The sequence below is a fragment of the Bos indicus x Bos taurus genome, chromosome 11, assembly GCF_003369695.1.
Source record: "Bos indicus x Bos taurus breed Angus x Brahman F1 hybrid chromosome 11, Bos_hybrid_MaternalHap_v2.0, whole genome shotgun sequence".
Taxonomy (NCBI): Eukaryota; Metazoa; Chordata; class Mammalia; order Artiodactyla; family Bovidae; genus Bos; species Bos indicus x Bos taurus.
In genome coordinates this window covers 74,089,422-74,109,600 of record NC_040086.1, presented here as the reverse complement: position 1 = coordinate 74,109,600, position 20,179 = coordinate 74,089,422, and the positions used below count along the sequence as shown (strand labels likewise).

At 39.8% G+C, this 20,179-nt stretch overlaps 1 protein-coding gene across 8 annotated transcripts in view; it reads right to left on the bottom strand.

The window, feature by feature from the left end:
* Nucleotides 1–20,179, bottom strand: part of ITSN2 (intersectin 2) — a 126,244-nt gene that overhangs the window by 73,351 nt on the left and 32,714 nt on the right. For 7 of the 8 annotated variants that reach the window (XM_027555941.1, XM_027555948.1, XM_027555947.1 and 4 more), the window contains exons 3-12: nucleotides 12,966–13,058; nucleotides 9,824–9,887; nucleotides 8,928–9,091; nucleotides 6,664–6,870; nucleotides 6,451–6,547; nucleotides 5,252–5,391; nucleotides 2,501–2,564; nucleotides 1,805–1,942; nucleotides 1,256–1,341; nucleotides 224–486 (exon numbers count right to left, since the gene is read on the bottom strand). In XM_027555941.1, the coding sequence (XP_027411742.1) occupies nucleotides 224–486; nucleotides 1,256–1,341; nucleotides 1,805–1,942; nucleotides 2,501–2,564; nucleotides 5,252–5,391; nucleotides 6,451–6,547; nucleotides 6,664–6,870; nucleotides 8,928–9,091; nucleotides 9,824–9,887; nucleotides 12,966–13,058 (1,316 nt within the window). Of the gene's footprint in view, nucleotides 1–223; nucleotides 487–1,255; nucleotides 1,342–1,804; nucleotides 1,943–2,500; nucleotides 2,565–5,251; nucleotides 5,392–6,450; nucleotides 6,548–6,663; nucleotides 6,871–8,927; nucleotides 9,092–9,823; nucleotides 9,888–12,965; nucleotides 13,059–16,118; nucleotides 16,383–20,179 lie in introns of those variants that run through there. The other variant, XM_027555945.1, reaches the window with a different exon arrangement.

Sequence of the window (20,179 nt, the reverse complement as noted above, 5' to 3'; positions counted from 1 at the left end):
CACCTGCAGATATGCTTTCTCTATCAGCTGTCAGCCCTGGAAACCCTTCATAAGCAAGGACCCTCTTGCCCTCATAGGGGAAGGAAAATTCAGATTCATACAGGGTAAGAATGAATGAATGAGGCTGAGAAAAATAAAAGTACCATTTTTTATCAAATGAAATGTAGCCACTTATTAAAGGAAATGATTTCCCTGGAAATAAAATAACTTAAAAAAAAATAACCTCTCGTCTTTCTATCTCTTTTCTCCTTTCTTCTTCCCGTTGTCGCTCCAATTCCCTCTGCTTCTCCAGGCGTTTTTCTAATTCAAGTTGTTTCTTCCATTCTTGCTCTTGTAGCTCTCTCTGTTTTCGTTCCCATTCTTCCTTTTCCTTCTGGGCTTTGCGCTCTGCCTCCCTCTGCTGCTGCTCCATCATGGCCTGGCGTCGCTTCTCCAGTTCCATGTTGCCCCGCTCATAGTTGGCTTTCCGCTTGTCCTCGAATGTAACTGAATAAGGTACAGCGTAAGCACTCTTCAGCATGAAGCACCTACCGAACCTATAATCTGGTTTCAACATCCTCCTGCCTTGTGGTCATGTGAATGCAATTTCTCTTTGGATACTTCTAAGGATAATCTTAATTCAAATGTAAATAATACAATATTTATTTTCTTATAAGAATATTCATTTTGGGGAAAAAAACTCATTCTGGGAAAAACAAATCACTAAGTTTGAGTCCGTCCAAGAGAAAAATAATTTTACTATTCCTGCCAATAAAAATACTTTTCAATTCTTTTCTCAGTATTTCTTCAAGGATAACCAAAATTGTATGGCTCTATATTTGTTATATGCCATATATATATGACATACATGTTATATATATGTTAAAAGTTATATGTTATATAACTTTTTAGTATTTTTAAATATATACTATTTAAATATAATATAAATATATGTACATTTTCAACCAATATTTAAACTTTTTTTTAAAGCTCAAGATTTCATCATGAAGCTTGCTGTAATGCTTTTTCCAAAAGTGGGAAACACTTTAAATTGGACATCTAATACATACAATCTTGCCAAATATATACACCAGTCTCTTCTTCTCAATTTTGACAGTCTTAATTTTATTGATGTCAAAATCCATCCTATTCATCAAATAGTTTCTCATATAGCATTTAATATATTAACAAAGTTAAAATTCTAAATATTCATTTCTACTTCACAGTAAAAAAGAGCATTCACTATAAAATATACAACTTGGACATTCAATGTTACCTGGTAATTTTTTCTGAGGTTCCTCTTCTTGTGCTTTCTGATATGAAGGCAGAGTTCCATTAATGGAATCAATTTGCTTTCCTCCTCTAAGAAAGGCAAACAACAAATAAATTTAGCATTATGAGATCTGAAAATTTTAGACCAGACTATATAGACTATCAATGACTACAGCAATTTAATATTTAGCATATAATATTAAAGATATTTAAAACATTATGGTCTATAGTTACACTGAACATCAGTATACAAATTATCAAGATAGACAGATCTGGATTCAGAACATGGTTCGACCAGTTGCTATTCTTGGGTAAATTTATTTTGAATCTCTTTAGGCATTAGTTTCCTTATCTATAATGTGGTGAAAACACATACGTACTTCTAATATCTACTCTCTTATCAGTGTTACTCACTAAATACCAAAATCAAATCGCAATGTAAATGCTTGATTTTCCACAAAAGTAGAGCAGAGACCTCAGGAATTCCCAGAGTAAAAATCTTGTCTGCCAAACATGATTGAAACAACACCCCTTAACCTTCAGAGACACTCACCTAAAAGATGGAGGGACAAGCTCAGGAGGTAAAGCCAGCGGCAACGGCTGTCCAGCTTTGGCCATATCAGTGAGGTGCATCGCAAGGATGAACTCCTCAGCTTTCAGCTGTCCATCACCATCGATGTCAGCCAGAGTCCTGAAGAAAGGGTAAAGTTTCTCAACTTAGAAAGCCTATTTAGAGTAAAATATTTTCAGAAGAGTTCAATCTTTTTATTTTGAAAGCAAGAGTAATGACAGAAAAACAGCTGGGTTAATATATTTTAGTGAGAAGTACATACAGAAAAGTGAGCTAATTTTTGCCTTTAATTTCCATATCACCAGAGAGGGAAGAAATTTTGAAATGAAAAGGGAAATATTCCCTTCAAAAAGGTAGCTTGTCTTGGTTCGTGGTTAATTCACTTATCAAATCACCTCACGCTCTACACTGAAAATGAGATACTCTCTAATCCTTCACAGAAGGTATTACATAAAAGCAAACAAGTTTTACTTGTAAGATAATTAAATGCCAAATTCTCAAGGGTAACATTTTACAAAGCAATTTTATTTGCTTGCAGGTTTGCATTAACTGTCACACAGTTGCTTTTGTGGAACATTTTTGAGTCACAAACATTTACAGAAATGGCTTCTTTCTTATGTCTAATTAAAAATCATACAGAATGTCTAGTTAAAAATCATAATTAACGGGCAAACTCACCATATAGTAGCTAGCTGAGTTTGAGAAAGATTTGACTGAAGAAGAGCATTTCTAGCTTGAAAACCTGATTTAGTGGGGGAAAAAAAATACATAAAAGAAGATTCTTTAGCCTCTTAAAGTCATGCAAACTTAAATAGCTGTACTCGTGAAATAACACTGCTGCTATCCTGGGATTTTACCATGCACGAGGCACTGAGCATTCAGTAGTCATCAAAATAAACACATCCCCTGGACCAAGGAGTTTAAAATCTACAGTCAGTAGAAGAATGTGCTCCCATGTCCTTCCAGAAGATAATGGTCCCCACAAGTGACTGACACAAAGGACTATGCCAGTATTAGAGGCCAAGCTCCCAAGCACAGCTTTGCCTAGCATTTTCAGATTTGCTCTTATCTCGCTCATCATTTGTCTATACTCTTCCTCTTATAAATAACGTGTAAATCATTCTTCAAGGATCTGTCCTGGGCACTCTGTTCTCTCTGTGCATTCATATCCATTTCTATGACTAAACAGTACCTGGAAGCAGAGGATTCCCAAATGGACATCCACAGCCCAAGCCTCTCCTTTAAGTTTAGATGTCTATATCCAGTTGAAAAATTTATGTATTTCACAAGCATATCAAACTAAGTACATACCAAACTACTCTTTCAATCCCCAACTAGGCTTCTCTTCCTCATCTTCACCCCAATCTTCTCTGTGAATGGTATCAAAGGCCATCCAGTAGCTCAAGCCAGAAATCAGAGTCTCCTCTTAACCCTCCCTGTCCTGTACAACCAGGTGCAACATCGAGTCCTACAGTTCTACATCATTTTATGTCTAGGCCCTTCTCACCTGTGAAGTCAAAATTTAATGTCACCTTCTCAGAAAGGCCTTCTCTGTCCATTCTACCCTTCAATATATTTCCTGCTTCTATCCTTTATATCTCGTAACATAATCTGTAATGAAACATTTATTTGCTTGTTTACCTGTTTATCTGTTTCGCCTATTATGCTAAGTTCTATGAAGACAAAAGCCTTGACTGCTGTGTCCATTAATGCATAACTCATGCCTAGTACCTAGATGCTTAATAAATGTTTGTGAAAGTGATGAATAAAATTGTAACCCAAAGTTTTCCTCTATCTTAGCTGCAATGGGGGCCTACTTATATGAGAGCATCTGATAATAAAGACAGCTAACGTTCATTAAATGCTTACTATGTATGGTAAACTGTTCAACTTCTTTTCTCTCTTCCAGTGAGACAAAACAAAAACGTGTTTCCGTAACAGGCTCCTGATCTTCAATGAAAATATTTCAGAACAGGAAATCCCTCTTGGCTTCAGAGGAACACTCACTCGTGGTGAGCCTGTCTGGGGCTTTTTGGCCGTGATGAATCGGAGGCTTCTCTGGTGAGGGCCTCCTGGTTGGTAGAGCAGGTACCACGCCTCCCACTCTCAGGCGCATAAGCCACAAGCGCCCGAAGAGTCAGCCCTACCCTGCGTCCAGCCTGAGTCAAGCGGCATCCGTACAACCCCACACAGAAGGCACACAACTGCCGGCTCTTCCTCAGCAATCACTTGCACTAAAGCCAGCACAGATGCTGCTAAATCCATGGCTTCACTCAACTTTAAACACAAAGATTTGGATAATCAAAGCAACATATTCTATATGGAACAGACTCAAATATACCACATATTGTGACAAGCATCAAATGTTTATATTATATAACTTTAAAATCTTTTCCATTCTTTTTTAATAGAAACCACATACAGGAAATACACTGGAAATAGCTTACAGCCTCACTCAATTAATTAACAATACTCCTCAATACACTTCATACAAGATGTGAGATTTGTGGAGGTTTTTTTTACGTTAAAAGGAAGATTCTTTTACAGTGTTTTTTACAATGTCAACCTCTGCTGTACAGCAAAGTGACTCAGTTATATACATATATTCATTCTTTTTCAGTATCCTTTTCCATTATGGCTTATCGCAGGATACTGAACACAGATGTGAAGTACATTAGGACCTTGTTGTTTATCCACGTAGTAGTTTGCATCTACAAACCGTAAACTCCCAGTCGATCCCTCTCCTTACCCGCCCCTGCTCAGCAACCACGAGTCTGTTCTCTATGCCTCTGTCTGTTTCCATTTGGTAGATAGGTTCACTTGTGCCACGTTTTAGATTCCACATATAAGTGATCTAACATCTGATAAAGCTCTACTATAAACACCTACTCTGTCTAAACTCTAAGTCGTTGCTGAGTGAGGAAAGAGGGCCAGTGAGAAGACCAGAATTCTACTTGCCTAGTACCCTCTGTTTATGTCCACTTCACCACCCTCAATTAGTGAATTTGGATGTTTGTTACAGCATGGACTCAGATGTCCCAGGGGGATCTCAGGTTATCTCAGTTTTATAGCTACACATGGGTCGGAGCATTAAAGGGTGAACAGTGTTCACGTGAGGTGTTTGGAAGGACAGCTGAGGCTTAGTATCACACTCTGGTCGCAAGACAAGGAAAATGAGGTTTGACTTTCTCAAGGGAGAGGTCGTCTTCTCAAAACATTGGGTGTGTATCTGTGTGTTTAACTTGATTATAAGAACTTTGAACTCTTACATAACTTAACCGTTATTTGTATTTATCAAATGACTGCTATTTTTTTGGAAGTTAAAATTTTAAATGAGCTACAAAATACAACTTCAAATAAAAGTTCTTCAATAGAAGTCCATAGAAAATCATAACTTTCTCACATTCTTAAGCACTGTATGCCACTTACCTGAGAGGTATCCACTCATGCTTTTGTCAAGACTATTAAATTTTTGCCGATATTTTAATCTTGAAGGCTGAGGAACTGCCCACTCTGAGGTCCCAGTCTTGGGTGAATTCCCTGAGAGGGAAGCAGTTGAGGAAGTTGAGCTGTAACAAAATTTATTTAAAATTTTTGTTACTACATAAAATACATTTAAACTTTATAAGTCAGAGACAATAAGAATCCTACCTTCTATAACATAACAGTAATTGGTTTTGTATATGATATTGAAACAACAATCTATCTTTACGGTATTTTAGGAAAGTAAATACCATATGAAGTTTCGAACTACCATATACCAAATACCTATCGTGCGGCAGGCCCCACACAGTGCTAGGGCCTTTATAAATATTATGTCTAATCCCCATGACAAACTTAAAAAGATATTACTGTCTCCATCTTTCATATGGGCAAACTACAGCTCAGTGATGTTAAGAAAAACAAAGTTACACAATCAGTGAGTGTTTAAGCAAGGATACAGACATTGTTTTTCTGGGTCATTGTTTTAAAGAGTATTATTGTGATTTATAGGAGGAGTGATGATGAATGAACATTGACGCTTTTGGGCCTTCTGAAATTTAAAGGATACTCAATTAGTAGTTTTTGCTCAAGAAATAATGTGTAATGATCATGAGATGTTTTGAGAAATTTTTTGCAAGGAAAAAAATGTAGCTTTGGGCAAAAAATTGACTGATTAAAATACAGCAGGATATTTTTACTTTACATAAAAGAAATTTTTCAGAAGTAAAATACCACAGACAGTTAATAATTCTAAACATAAAATTATTTTATGTGAATTACAAATAGTAAATTTACCTATAGTATTTACATTTGGCCATTAGAAAGTAAAAAATGGATAAGCTCCAAGTTTAAAAAACAAACAGTCATTTGTTAAATACGCCTTTGTTTGTTGTTCAGTCACCAAGTTGCGTCCAACTCTTTTGTAACCCCATGGACTGGAGCCCACCAGGCTCCTCTGTCCATGAGATTTCCCAGGCAAGAACACTGGAGTGGGTTGCCATTTTCTTCAGGGGATCTTCTTGACTCAGGTATCAAAAACCTGTCTCCCCTGCACTGGAGGTGAATTAGGCAAATTCTATACCACTGAGCCACCTGGGAAGCTCTTATTGAAAGCCTAAAAAGTTGGAAGTTTTAAGTATTCATACCTACTAGATCCTAAATCAATCAGAGACTGGGCTTTCTGTATATTAGCACCACCAAATCCTCCAATCATCAGACTGTAAGATGACGTATGAGGCAATGCTAAAAAAAAAAAGAAAAAGGTTCACATCAAACAATTTCACAAAGTATCTATTGGGATGCAAATATAACAGTTTCTTCACATAAAAATACTGACTCATTAGACACAAAGCACTTACTTGAAGAAGAATAAGGAATGGATAAAGGCTGAATGAGACTGACGGTTCCATTTGGTAATGATGAAGTGCTAATGGAAGGCACTAGGGGAGCAGCCATCAATAGGGAAGGGAGGGTGGTCCCTGAAGTCGCCGAGGACAAGGGTGGTGCTATGGGTGCAACTGGAGGCAATGACTGAGGAATGGACAGATTGGGCATGCTTCCCATTCCTAAGGACAAAACAGAACACATTTTCTGGTGCTGGTAAACCAATTATAAAACACAGGACAGAATACAAGTTTACAGTACAGTGAGCAGCTGCTATGTTACAGAAACACTGTGGGCAAACTATCAATGGATTTAAAAACTTCATTAAAGCAAGCTGGATCCAGCAGTGCAAGAGGTAAACTACTTCTTTTATTTTATTTTATTTTTTTTTAAATTTTTTTATTTGTGGCTGGGTCTCCCTGCTGCTCAGGCCGTTCTCTAGTTGCGGTGAGCGGGGCTCCAGCTGCGGTGCAGGGCTTCTCGTCGCAGGAGCCTTCTCGTCGCCGAGCAAGGGCTGGAGGTGCCCGGTTTCAGGAGCTGCGGCTCACGGGCTCCGGGGCACAGACCCAGGAGCTGCGGTGCACGGGCTTAGCTCCTCCAAGGCATGTGGGATCTTCCTGGCTCAGGGATCGAACCCGTGCCTCCTGCACTGACAGGCAGATTCTTTACCACTGAGCCACCAGCGAAGCCCTAAACTACTTCTTTTAATATCAATATTCTGACCTGTGTGAACTGAGGCAATGTCTATAAGCTAAAATTCTTTTCTAGTATCATGAATAAAACTAAGTAGGCCTTTTCCAACTACCCATTAGTATCCTCAATGAGAGTATGTATCACCTGATTGAATGTGGGTTTTTTTGTAGCGATGATAAATACAGTGCTGTTGAGTTCACACACACACACACACACACACACACACACACTCCACAAACTCTTCCCTCCCCCGCAAAGGATGTTCTAAATTCTACATACTTAAGGAGACCCATTTATGCATATACATTATGTGCAGGAAAAAAAGCATGCCATCTGTTTCATTTTTCTTATATGCAACACACGTATGGATTCAAGGACAATTCTTTAAAAGGGACAAAGTGATGACTCATTTGTTTACTAACTGCAGAATACAAAGTATACTATATTAATATGATTACACAATGATTTGGTATTTATCTCTAGAATTCAGTGCAAGAGTGAAAGAATTTAGCATTTTAAGATCTAACATATGGAGTGGAAGACCATGGTTCTGATATAAAGAGATTCTACTTGAATGTTCCAATGAGTGTTCCTCACGAATAATTAGTAAGAAAATGGCTAATCAAAATTAATGGAAGACTGGTGATCTCAGATGAATATGTAAATTAATTAGCACAAAGTTTCCAACTTTTAGCCCTAAATTTGTCTGGCAAATTAACCTTTAAAGAAATTTCTACTAATGTATAATTTATCAGTCGTGTCCGACTCTTTTTGATCCCATGGACTGTAGCCTACCAGGCTTCTCCGTCCATGGGATCTTCCAGGCAAGAATACTGGAGTGGGTTGCCATTTCCTTCCCCAAATTTAAAATTACTCCCCAAATTAAACCATTTTGAACTTAAATTGTTCATATTTTTTGTTATACATACAAAGTATAGAGGAAACTAAATGAGAATAGTATTTAGGATCAGCTATGACTAGCAGGTGGAGAAGGCAATGGCACCCCACTCCAGTACTCTTGCCTGGAAAATCCCATGGACGGAGAAGCCTGGTAGGCTGCAGTCCATGGGGTTGCTAAGAGTCGGACACGACTGAGCGACTTCACTTTCACTTTTCACTTTCATGCATCAGAGAAGGAAATGGCAACCCACTCCAGTGTTCTTGCCTGGAGAATCCCAGGGATGGGGGAGCCTGGTGGGCTGCCGTCTATGGGGTCGCACAAACTCGGACACGACTGAAGTGACTTAGCAGATGACTAGCAGGATCATATAATCTATCATCCAACTGGGAATTATGAAAGGGAGCACAAACCAGATTAGATGCCAGAACAACAGGCATAAATCACACTGGCCCTGGGAAACTGGGACACATGGACTCCCAAGCTATGACAGCGACCTTAACATTTCTAATCTCAGACATGAAAGTTAACTTGGGAGTCCGAGGACGGTCATTTTACACCAACAAATCCTTTTCTGATTCTCAAACATTATGCCTAGGAATCAAGTTTAACTATCAAATATATTGAACTAAATTAAGAAACACATACCAAAACGAGCAGAAATTAATGGAGAGAACATAGGAGGCTGTTTCATAATAGGAGGAAGAACCACTGGCAACTGTTGGCCTTGAAGCTTTAGTTTGATGAGTTTCATCGCTATGGAGAACTCTTGTTGATCCATCTTCCCATCCTTGTTCAGGTCTGATAAAGCCCTAAAAGGACAATGAGGCCGATGGATTGGTACACAGAATCAGCATTACTTTTGTAAATGACATCGCATTTACACGTAGATAATCGCTTAATTAAATGTGAGTGTATAACAAAAAGCTAAAACCTGTACAATAATACTGACCAAAGATAGTATCTAATAAAATACTATGAGTCTATATAGACTCTAGATACCTTTGGGATGAATTCCACTGGTGCAAATGTTAAGAAACTATACAAGAGTAAAATCATTCTAAACAATTTGTTCAATATTTACCAAATGCCTGCTAAGTGCCTGGCCCTCTGCACTGGAGAGAAAGGTGGAATAGGGGTTGATGTTTACTGTAAATACATTAGAAAACCAAAACCTTAGATATTATAGAGAACCATTTCTTTAAGGTAGGAACAAGGGAAGGGTGAGCTAATCTGAGGCTTAAATTATGATGAAATAAATAACTACAAAATAACATAATGAAGGTGGAAACTCTTGCCAAATTACAAAGAAGTGTTTTTCAACAGAAATGTATACATCTCCTTTCTTTACAAATTCTAAGGAAATTAGAACTTTGTCCTACAGAACAAAACCCCAGTTGATTTTCAGTCATTTACTCACTAAAATTTATTTTCTAAAAAGCTGAATACTCTTACTTATTAACAACAGACTACAGGTAAAAACAACTTTATGTTAACACTAAGTATTAAAAAGTTAAGTTCATCTACAAAAGAACACATTTTACCATATTTCAGCTAAAACGGGAGCCGGCAGGCCTGACTGTAAGAAAAAGGTACGGGCTTGATCACCTGAAGGCAATAAAAACAAAATAATCAAACAATGTATTAGTAAATGGAATTACTTTGATGTCTCTGAATAACAAAAATGGCCACTAGTAACAATTCTATTGATTTATTTTAATTCCAATTATTAAAGAAAATCACATTATTCATCTTAGTTTTCCCTCATAATTGGGGTCTTACTTGATAATAATCCTATCTTGTAAAATTTATAGCTAAAAGCACTATTCCCCAGAAGAGTTCTAAATAAAAAAACACCAGGTTTGGGGAAGGTACTCCTCATGGGTATCTGACAATCCTGTATCTCTTGCCGTGTAGGCCAGGAATGTAAGGTCCTAACAGCTCTCTGCCTGGATCAATTCTCAGAATTGGTTTTGCTGTGAGCAGTTTTAAGGGAGGAGGTAATGTTTTCCACTGGGACAGAGAACAAGTTTGCTTTTTGCTTGCTAAAACATGGTGGGTTCCGTGAGGCTGAGTGTTCCTCTTCTTTAACACAACCATGGCAAGTACAGCATCCTTCTGGGCTCTCCGCATGGCCCCTATGTGAACCAGGGGACAAGGGAAACGGAGAGAAATGTGCCAATGCTCAGGCTGCCAGCTGTGCTATTACAAAGAGTGTCCTGTGTCTCTGACTTAGGAATTCCGGGTATTCTGCCAGCATTCAACAGACAGTAACAGACCAAATTTTACCTTGTAAGCAGGGTAATCAAATCCCTACCGGGAGAAAAGTTAAGATAGTTATTATTACAGAAGTACAAATAACATTAAACTATAATGGTTGACCCAGATAATCACGATGGTGTGATCACTCACCTACAGCCAGACATCCTGGAATATGAAGTCAAGTGGGCCTGAGGAAACATCACTACAAACAAAGCTAGGGGAGGTGATAGAATTCCAGTTGAGCTATTTCAAATCCTGAAAGATGATGCTGTGAAAGTGCTGCACTCAATACGTGAGCAAATTTGGAAAACTCAGCAGTGGCCACATGACTGGAAAAGGCCAGTTTTCATTCCAATCCCAAAGAAAGGCAATGCCAAAGAATGCTCAAACTACCGCACAATTTCACTTATCTCACACACTAGTAAAGTAATGCTCAAAATTCTCCAAACCAGGCTTTAGCAATACGTGAACCATGAACTTTCAGATGTTCAAGCTGGTTTCAGAAAAGACAGAGGAACCAGAGATCAAATTGCCAACATCCACTGGATCATCGAAAAAGCAAGAGAGTTCCAGAAAACTATCTATTTCTGCTATATTGACCATGCCAAAGTCTTTGACTGTGTGGATCACAATAAACTGTGGAAAATTCTGAATCTGACCTGCCTCTTGAGAAACCTGTATGCAGGTCAGGAAGCAACAGTTAGAACTGGACATGGAACAACAGACTGGTTCCAAATAGGAAAAAGAGTACATCAAGGCTGTGTATTGTCATCCTGCTTATTTAACTTATATGCAGAGTACATCATGAGAAACACTGGGCTGGATGAAGAAGCACAAGCTGGAATCAAGGTTGCCAGGAGAATATCAGTAACCTCACATATGCAGTTGACACCACCCTTATGGCAGAAAGTGAATAAGAACTAAAGAGACTCTTGATGAAAGTGAAAGAGGAGAGTGAAAAAGTTGGCTTAAAGCTCAACATTCAGAAAACGAAGATCATGGCATCTGGTCCCATCACTTCATGGGAAATAGATGGGGAAAGAGTGGAAACAGTGGCTGACTTTATTTTTCTGGGCTCCAAAATCACTGCAGATGGTGATTGCAGCCATGAAATTAAAAGACACTTACTCCTTGGAAGGAAAGTTATGACCAACCTAGACAGCATATTCAAAAGCAGAGATATTACTTTGTCAACAAAGGTCCATCTAGTCAAGGCTATGGTTTTTCCAGTGGTCATATATGGATGTGAGAGTTGGACTACAAAGAAAGCTGAGTGCAGAAGAATTGATGCTTCTGAACTGTGGTGTTGGAAAGACTCTTGAGAGGCCCTTGGACTGCAAGGAGATCCAACCAGTGCATCCTAAAGGAGATCAGTCCTGGGTGTTCCCTGGAAGGACTGATGTTGAAGCTGAAACTCCAATATTTTGGCCACCTGATGCGAAGAGCCGACTCATTTGAAAAGACCCTGATGTTGTGAAAGATTGCAGGCAGGAGGAGAAGAGGACAACAGAGGATGAGATGGCATCACCAACTCAATGGACGTGAGTTTGTGTAAACTCCGAGAGTTGGTGATGGACAAGGAGGCCTGGCGTGCTGTGGTTCATGGGGTTGCAAAGAGTCAGACACGACTGAGCAACTGAACTGAACTGATAATTGTTGAGAGGATGGATTCCGAAGTCAGACCTAAAGGTTTCCAAGCCCTGGTATTTATTGTTCAGTTGCTAAGTTGTGTCTGACTCTTTGTGACTTGATGGACTATAGTACACCACACTCCTCTGTCCTCCACTATCTTGGGGAGTTTGCTCAAACTCATGTCCGTTGAGTTGGTGATGCTATCTAACCATCTCATCCTCTGCCCCCCTCTTCTTTTGCCTTCAGTCTTCCCCAGCATCAGGGTCTTTTCCAATAAGTCTGTTCTTTGCATTAGTTGGCCAAAGTACTGGAGCTTCAGCTTCAGCATCAGTCCTTCCAATGAATATTCAGGGTTAATTTCCTTTATGATTGACTGGTTTGATCTCTTTGTTGTCCAAGGAACTATCAAGAATCTTCTCCAGCACCACAATTCAAGAGTATCAGTCTTTGGAGCTCAGCCTTCTTTATGGTCTAACTCTCAGATCCATACATGACCGCACTCAGTCGTGTCCAACTCTGTCAACCCCGTTGACTGTAGCCCGCCAGGCTCCTCTGTCCATGGAATTCTCAAGGCAAGAACACTGGAGTGGGTAGCCATTCCCTTCTCCAGGGGATCCTCCTGACTCAGGGGTCGAACCCAGGTCTCCTCCATCACAGGCCGATTCTTTACCATCTGAACCACCATGGAACTTATCATTAAATAGTACAAATTGATGGCAGTCAAATTAAAACTAATTATAAGATATTTCATGAAAAGGAGCATATAATCACAAATAAAATAAGAACACAAACCTGTTATGTAACCTCCCGAAGGTTTGAGGTTATCAAACTGCTTGTCATGTTTAGTCCGTTCTTCGGAGGTAATAGCCCACATGTTTGGCCCTCCTAAAACATAAATGAAGACAAAGATTTTATACTGCATATATGAGAATGCTTAAATACAATTCCAGAATGTAAACATGAATCACAAATGCTCCTTTAATGACAGTCCTAATACTGGAGTGACACAAAGAAGAAAGCTCTATTCATAACCATACCAAGTATGGTCCTGACGCTTTTCACTCATTACCCAATTAACATCTACTTGAACAACTGCTGTGTACCACTCACTGGAAATGAGCAACAAGCTAAATACTGGAAATAAAAAGATGAATAAAGTATTGTTCCATCCTTAAGGAAATCTTACTCTAGAAAATGACTATCAGCACTTACAGTGTTAACCTGTGAGGCATCCTAAAACAGAAACATATACAAAAAGCTGTGCTAATCCTGACTGAGAAGCATCAGTGATGAGCTAACAGGAAAGGTAAGACTGAGGCAGAGCCTTGAAGCTTGGCTTGAATTTTGCCATGTGAAGAGGAGGGATAAGGATATTTCACAAAACAAGGTCAGAGCATGAGGAGTCAAGGCATGTTCCAGACACTCCCCTGAGTAGACTGATAGCTAAAGCACCACGTGAGTGTGGGAAAGAGGTTAAGAAAGAGGTAGGAAGGACTAGCTTTAAAGGGTCTTAAATAGCATCCTTAGCTGACCTTTACCCTGGAAGTTATGGAGTGTCCTCTGATACATTTTAAAGTAACCTTCTTATTTGAAATCCTTTTAGACTTATAGGAAAGTTGCAAAGATAGTATGGAGCCTGCACCCAATTTCTACTAAGTTAACAATTTACATAACCAGAGTATTTTTGTCAAAACACATAAATTAGGACAGGTATACTACTACTCGGAGAAGGCAATGGCACCCCACTCCAGTACTCTTGCCTGGAAAATCCCATGGGTGGAGGAGCCTGGTAGGCTGCATGCAGTCCATGGGGTCTCGAAGAGTTGGACATGACTGAGTGACTTCACTTTCACTTTTCACTTTCATGCAATGGAGGAAATGGCAACCCATTCCAGTGTTCTTGCCTGGAGAATCCCAGGGACGGGGGAGCCTGGTAGGCTGCCGTCTATGGGGTCGCACAGAGTCGGACACGACTGAAGTGACTTAGGAGCAGCAGCAGCAGCATACTAGTACTAGCTAAACTAAATACTTCCACCAGCAGGGCTAGCTGGTAAACCCCAACAAATTAGACTCTGGGCACTGGAAACAGCACAAATCTTTGTTACTGAAGATTCTGCCAAGTGGAAGCTTTGGCAAAGGGAAGTAGCCTACTCTGGGTCTGAATGCTTGACCTATGCAGGCCCAGTGACTCTCTGGCCTGATAGTTCCATTTAGGGACTAAACACAAACTCCACAACTAACAAGGTGAGAAGGACCCTCAGAAGCCTTGCTTGTCAAACAGAATGGTATATTCAAGAACAGAAGACAGCCTGGCCCCAAAGGCCAGGCTTTACATGAAAAAGTGGCAGCAAATTCGCTAAGGGGAAACTTTATTCCTACTCTACTGTCTGAAGCAAAGCTACTGGTTCAATGAAATTCCCTGAAATGCCTCAGCCTAGTTCACTTATGGGTCACAACAGCTGGAATTCTGACAGCGTCCACTGGGCTTCCATGACTCTTCAGCCTCAGAGCTAAGCAGAACCAAAGCGAGACACATTTTCTTCAGTGGACAGAACTCAGATACTTGGAATGTTGCCAATGGCCCAGCTGTTTGATTTGCCACCTGGAAAATTACAACTGACAGATTAAAGATACCCTCTTTGGGGCTGCAAGATGGAAACAAATTTTAATTGCTAATTGAATAGTCTGGGTCACTACTGATGGCCAGGGCCCATTCTCTAACTTAGACTGAAATCAAGATTCTGATGGAAGTCTGACTCTGTTTCTGAGGCAGAGGATACCAGTGCATGCCAGAGTTAAGGATTCCTGTCTGGGGAGGGGGTCTCATTACACAGGGCATTGTTCTCTTTTTGGCTCTTGGCAGATGGACTACATCAAACTTTTGATTGCTCTCTAGGGTTACTGGTGTTGACACTTTTTAGGTTACCAATCAGCCTGCTATGTCCATACTAGCGTGGCCCTTAAAACAAACCTGTATCATGATTTTAGCTTTCTGGTCTATCAGCGCTCTGATGCTAATGAATCATTTATCAGAAAAAACTGTTCACAATGCACTGATCGAGTCTGAGTCCACTTTCATAATCTCCTCCTGGTTCACACTCCTTAAAGTAAGATAGTTTGGCCACTGAATGTCCTGTCCTGAGAAAGGGATCATCGTTGTCCCTTGGCTGTTTGCTGGCTAATGATCAGGACTAAAGGGGTTGGGGGAGGGGGTCACAGGTGAATACAAGTCTTAATGTGAAAGTTGAGGATTCTACCCTGATGGTTCTTGGACATGATGCATCTCTATTTCTCCTAGAAACAACTGTGGACAGGCTGTTGGTACATCCTTCAGGTGGCAGCTCGGCTGAACAGAAACCTAAAGGATTCGAAACTAATTCTGGTTAGGGTTTACAAAAACGTCCCTGTCCCTCTTGCACCTAACCATTCTGGATCATTAGAAAACAGTGAAGCTAAAGCAAAACAGGACACTTAAATCTTGTGGCAGTGGAGAGCCCCAAGCTCTCCCCAAGCCCCAAGCCCTGGAGAGAAATACCTTAGATCCCAGAGGCACCAGAAGGGAGAAGCATGACTTTTTCTCTTTCAGAGCTGGCCGGGCAGTCTTCTTCCCCAAGGAGGATGCCCTGGTGAGGTTCTCCTAAACTGCTGGAAGCACCTTACACTGTATGTAACTCTGAGTCTGCCATCTCCCACCAGATGGCTTTGACTGATCCACTCTCAGTCTTAGGCAGACCCTGAACACCTGAGTCCCAGGAGTATGGACTTCTCTGTATTCAAAACAAAAACTGAGGACCACGAGGAGGTTGGTACTATATCTGTATCTCACAAAAGGAAATTCTTACAAACCCCATATATCAATATATAACATTTGTCTTTCTCATCCTGTGACATGTTCCCTTTACTTGGACTGCCATTCATATAACCCTCTTCCATTTCAAACTTTACCTTTCAAGGTCCAGGGCATGGGTCATTTCTTCCAGGAGGTCTCTGACACCTGCAGGTCAAATTAATTGCTTCCTCCTCTAGGTTCTCAAGGGACTTCACCATGCTTCTACAGGGCACTTACAAAGGTTCTGTAATTGTTTTCTATCCATCTGTTCTACCACACAATGAGTCCTTGGAGGACAAGAGCTTTGTGTGTTTATCTTTCTATCCTCAGAACCAGCAGAGTATTACAGAGCACACACACTTAAAATTGACTGAGGAATAAATACCTGAAAAAATTAGAAGGAGTAAAAAAAAGTCAGAGAGGCAAGATCATGATTTGGAAAAAGACAAATTCATTTACAAATCTTTCTGGTGTCAATCCTTCACATATAGCTATACTGGCCCTCTGAGGAGGTCTTTAAAGCTATATATTCAAGAAGCACCAACTCACTGGAAAAGACAATATGCTGGGAAAGACTGAAGGCAAAGGAGAAAGGGACGGCAGAGGATGAGATGAGAAAGCGTCACTGACTCAAAGGACATGAATTTGAGCAAACTCTGGGAGACAGTGGAGGACAGAGGAGCCTGGGATGCTGCAGTGCATGTGGTTGCAAAGAGTTGGACATAATTTAGCAACAGAACAACAAACAATTCAGCATGGTTGACAGTCATCTATACTTCACTTCTGATTACCCTTCCAGTTTACTGAGTTTCTACCAATAAGAAACCAAATATGTTTAGGCATGTAAACTCACACATGTTTGCTGACTACAGTCCATAAAAATCTGCTTTACAAAGCTGTTTCCTCAGGCTTGCAGGATCTCAGTTCCCCAACCAGGGATTGAACCTGGACCACCAAAGTAAAAGTGCCGAGTTCTAACCACTGGGACACCGGCAAATTCCCTGTTTAACTACAATCTTAAACCTTGTCTTTACGAGAAGATATTTATAGATTAAAAAAAAAAAAAACAGTCATTTGGGGCTAAGAAATATTAGATCAAATCCATCTAGTGTTTAAAATTATACTGGGCACCTATATTTCAGTGATATACATTCCTGGAAACAACTGTATACACTCGTCAAAACTCATCAAACTATAAAGAAAAAAGGGTGGAGTATACCTCAATAAATCCAACTCAAAACAAAAATATAACACATCAAACACATGCCTATCACATGACATGTACTCAATAAATTAGTTTCCTTACTCAATCCCAGGCCTTCCCTTGTGGCTCAGAATGTGGTAAAGAATCCGCCTGCAATGTGGGAGACCTGGGTTCAATCCTTGGGTGAGGAAGATCCCCTGGAGAAGGGAACGGCTACCCACTCCAGTATTCTGGCCTGGAGAATTCCATGGACTATATAGTCCATGGGTCACAAAGAGTTGGACGTGACTGAGTGACTTTCACTCACTCAATCCAATCCCAGGGAATGGCATAATTAGGCAGAAGGCAGAGCGTTAAAACCTTTCATAGGCTCTTTTTGTGATAAAGGTATTCTTGCCAGAAAAATACTGAATGTGATGCTTTTTAGTCAGAAACCTTAAGACTATTTTAAATTTGAACAGTCTGGTTGGGGAAGTTTGAGCGGCTCTAACATACTTCAGTGTACATCCCCAGGCAGAGACAGTCCGCTACCCTCAGACTACAGAGAGGTCTGCTGCAGCAGAAGGGTAGTGGTGTCAGTCTCATCACATGGTACTTTCACCTTTCTTTGGTACCTGGCTTCACAGTGGTCAACTCAATCTATCTGGTAATGCTTACTGCTTAGTTCCGCATGACTCCAACCAGAAATTTTGATACTTTATATACATTCATGCAACTAACATTTATGGGGCAACAATGGTATAAAGAAGAATAAAATAAATGTCTTAAATGAGCTCAGAGATTTTCTAATACTCAAAGGGGCTCCACAAGCCAAGACAGTCATACACAACAATCATGATTAAATATTGTCATGATTAATGTTACTAACAGAACAAAAGAGATGGGAATACCAGACCACCTGACCTGTCTCTTGAGAAACCTGTATGCAGGTCAGGAAGCAACAGTTAGAACTGGACATGGAACAACAGACTGGTTCCAAATAGGAAAAGGAGTACGTCAAGGCTGTATATTGTCACCCTGCTTATTTAACTTATATGCAGAATACATCATGAGAAACACTGGGCTGGAAGAAGCACAAGCTGGAATCAAGATTGCGGGGAGAAATATCAATAACCTCAGATATGCAGATGACACCACCCTTATGCCAGTAAGTGAAGAGGAACTCAAAAGCCTCTTGATGAAAGTGAAAGAGGAGAGTGAAAAAGTTGGCTTAAAGCTCAACATTCAGAAAACGAAGATCATGGCATCTGGTCCCATCACTTCATGGGAAATAGATGGGGAAACAGTGGAAACAGTGTCAGACTTTATTTTTCTGGGCTCCAAAATCACTACAGATGGTGACTGCAGCCATGAAATTAAAAGACGCTTGCTCCTTGGAAGAAAAGTTATGACCAACCTAGATAGCATATTGAAAAGCAGAAACATTACTTTGCCAAAAAAGGTCCATCTAGTCAAGGCTATGGTTTTTCCAGTAGTCATGTATGGATGTGAAAGTTGGACTATGAAGAAAGCTGAGTGCCGAAGAACTGATGCTTTTGAACTGTGGTGTTGGAGAAGACTCTTGAGAGTCCCTTGGACTGCAAGGAGATCCAACCAGTCTATTCTAAAGGAGATCAGCCCTGGGTGTTCTTTGGAAGGAATGATGCTAGAGCTGAAACTCCAGTACTTTGGCCACCTCATGTGAAGAGTTGACTCATTGGAAAAGACTCTGGTGCTGGGAGGGATTAGGGGCAGGAGGAAAAGGGGATGACAGAAGATGAGGTGGCTGGATGGCATGACTGACTCGATGGACATGAGTTTGAGTGAACTCCGGGAGATGGTGATGGACAGGGAGGCCTGGCGTGCTGTGATTCATGGGGTCGTAAAGAGTCGGACACAACTGAAGGACTGAACTGAACAGAATAAAAATATTCTAAGTCAAATGAGAAGGAATAATTTTTAAGTAGTATTCAAATAATATTCAAATCTGGACACTAAAGCTATGAAATACATGTAATTCAAAGCCAATTTTGAAATAGTTGACCCAATTCTAGCTTTCTTATTTAGAATATATACTAAAAGAACCTTCTAAAGAGTGAACAACTTATTACTTTGAACTTCAAGTAAAGCATATCTTAATCTATATTTATTCATAAGTGTTACAGAAAGGCAGGAAAATCTAAGTTTTGGAGTTGATGTTTCCAATTATTTCCTTAAAAACCTAAAACCTTTTACATTCTCTGATGATTACTTTAGAAATATATTAAAATCCTATCCAATTCCCCCAACTCATCACTAAATTGAGAAAGTGGTATTTTCATAAAGATTTCTGTTGCTTAGTCTCATCTACTGGCTCTGACAAATATATTCTTATAGTCTATATAGAAGGAAAAACACGTTTACAGAACATCAGCTATATGCTAGACCCCATGCAATAAGTACTGTCATTCCTGTTTTACATCTATGTATACATACATATGCGTATGTACATATACACACATAAATAAGTTCCACGTGGTTAAGCCACAAAGCTGGGTAGTGGCAGAGCAATATTCTAACACACAGTTCTCAGCATACATGATTCAGATGGGTTACATCCCACCTGTACACTGTAAAAATTAAATGATATCAGAAACAGTCTTCATTGGTATATTTGTTCATTTCAAAATAATAATCAAATGATACACACTGATCCAGTACTAAGTTAAATCTCTAAAACACAAATGGAATACTGGTCTAGATAGAACAAAAGCCTAACTGTAGGGACTTGAGTAATAAATGCCTGGGTTGTTACATATGCAGTCTCACACTAGAGCTGATTCTACAGGCCCAATGTTCAACAAAAATTTCTTAGTTACAGAAAGAGTAAAGAGCTCTAAAATTCTAAAAGGTAATAAAATAAAAGGTTCTAAAAATAAAAATGGTATTTTTTTTCCCTCCTAAGTTACTAGCTGTTTCTTTTCTCTCCTTCTTCCTTCTCTCTTCCAGGTTTTA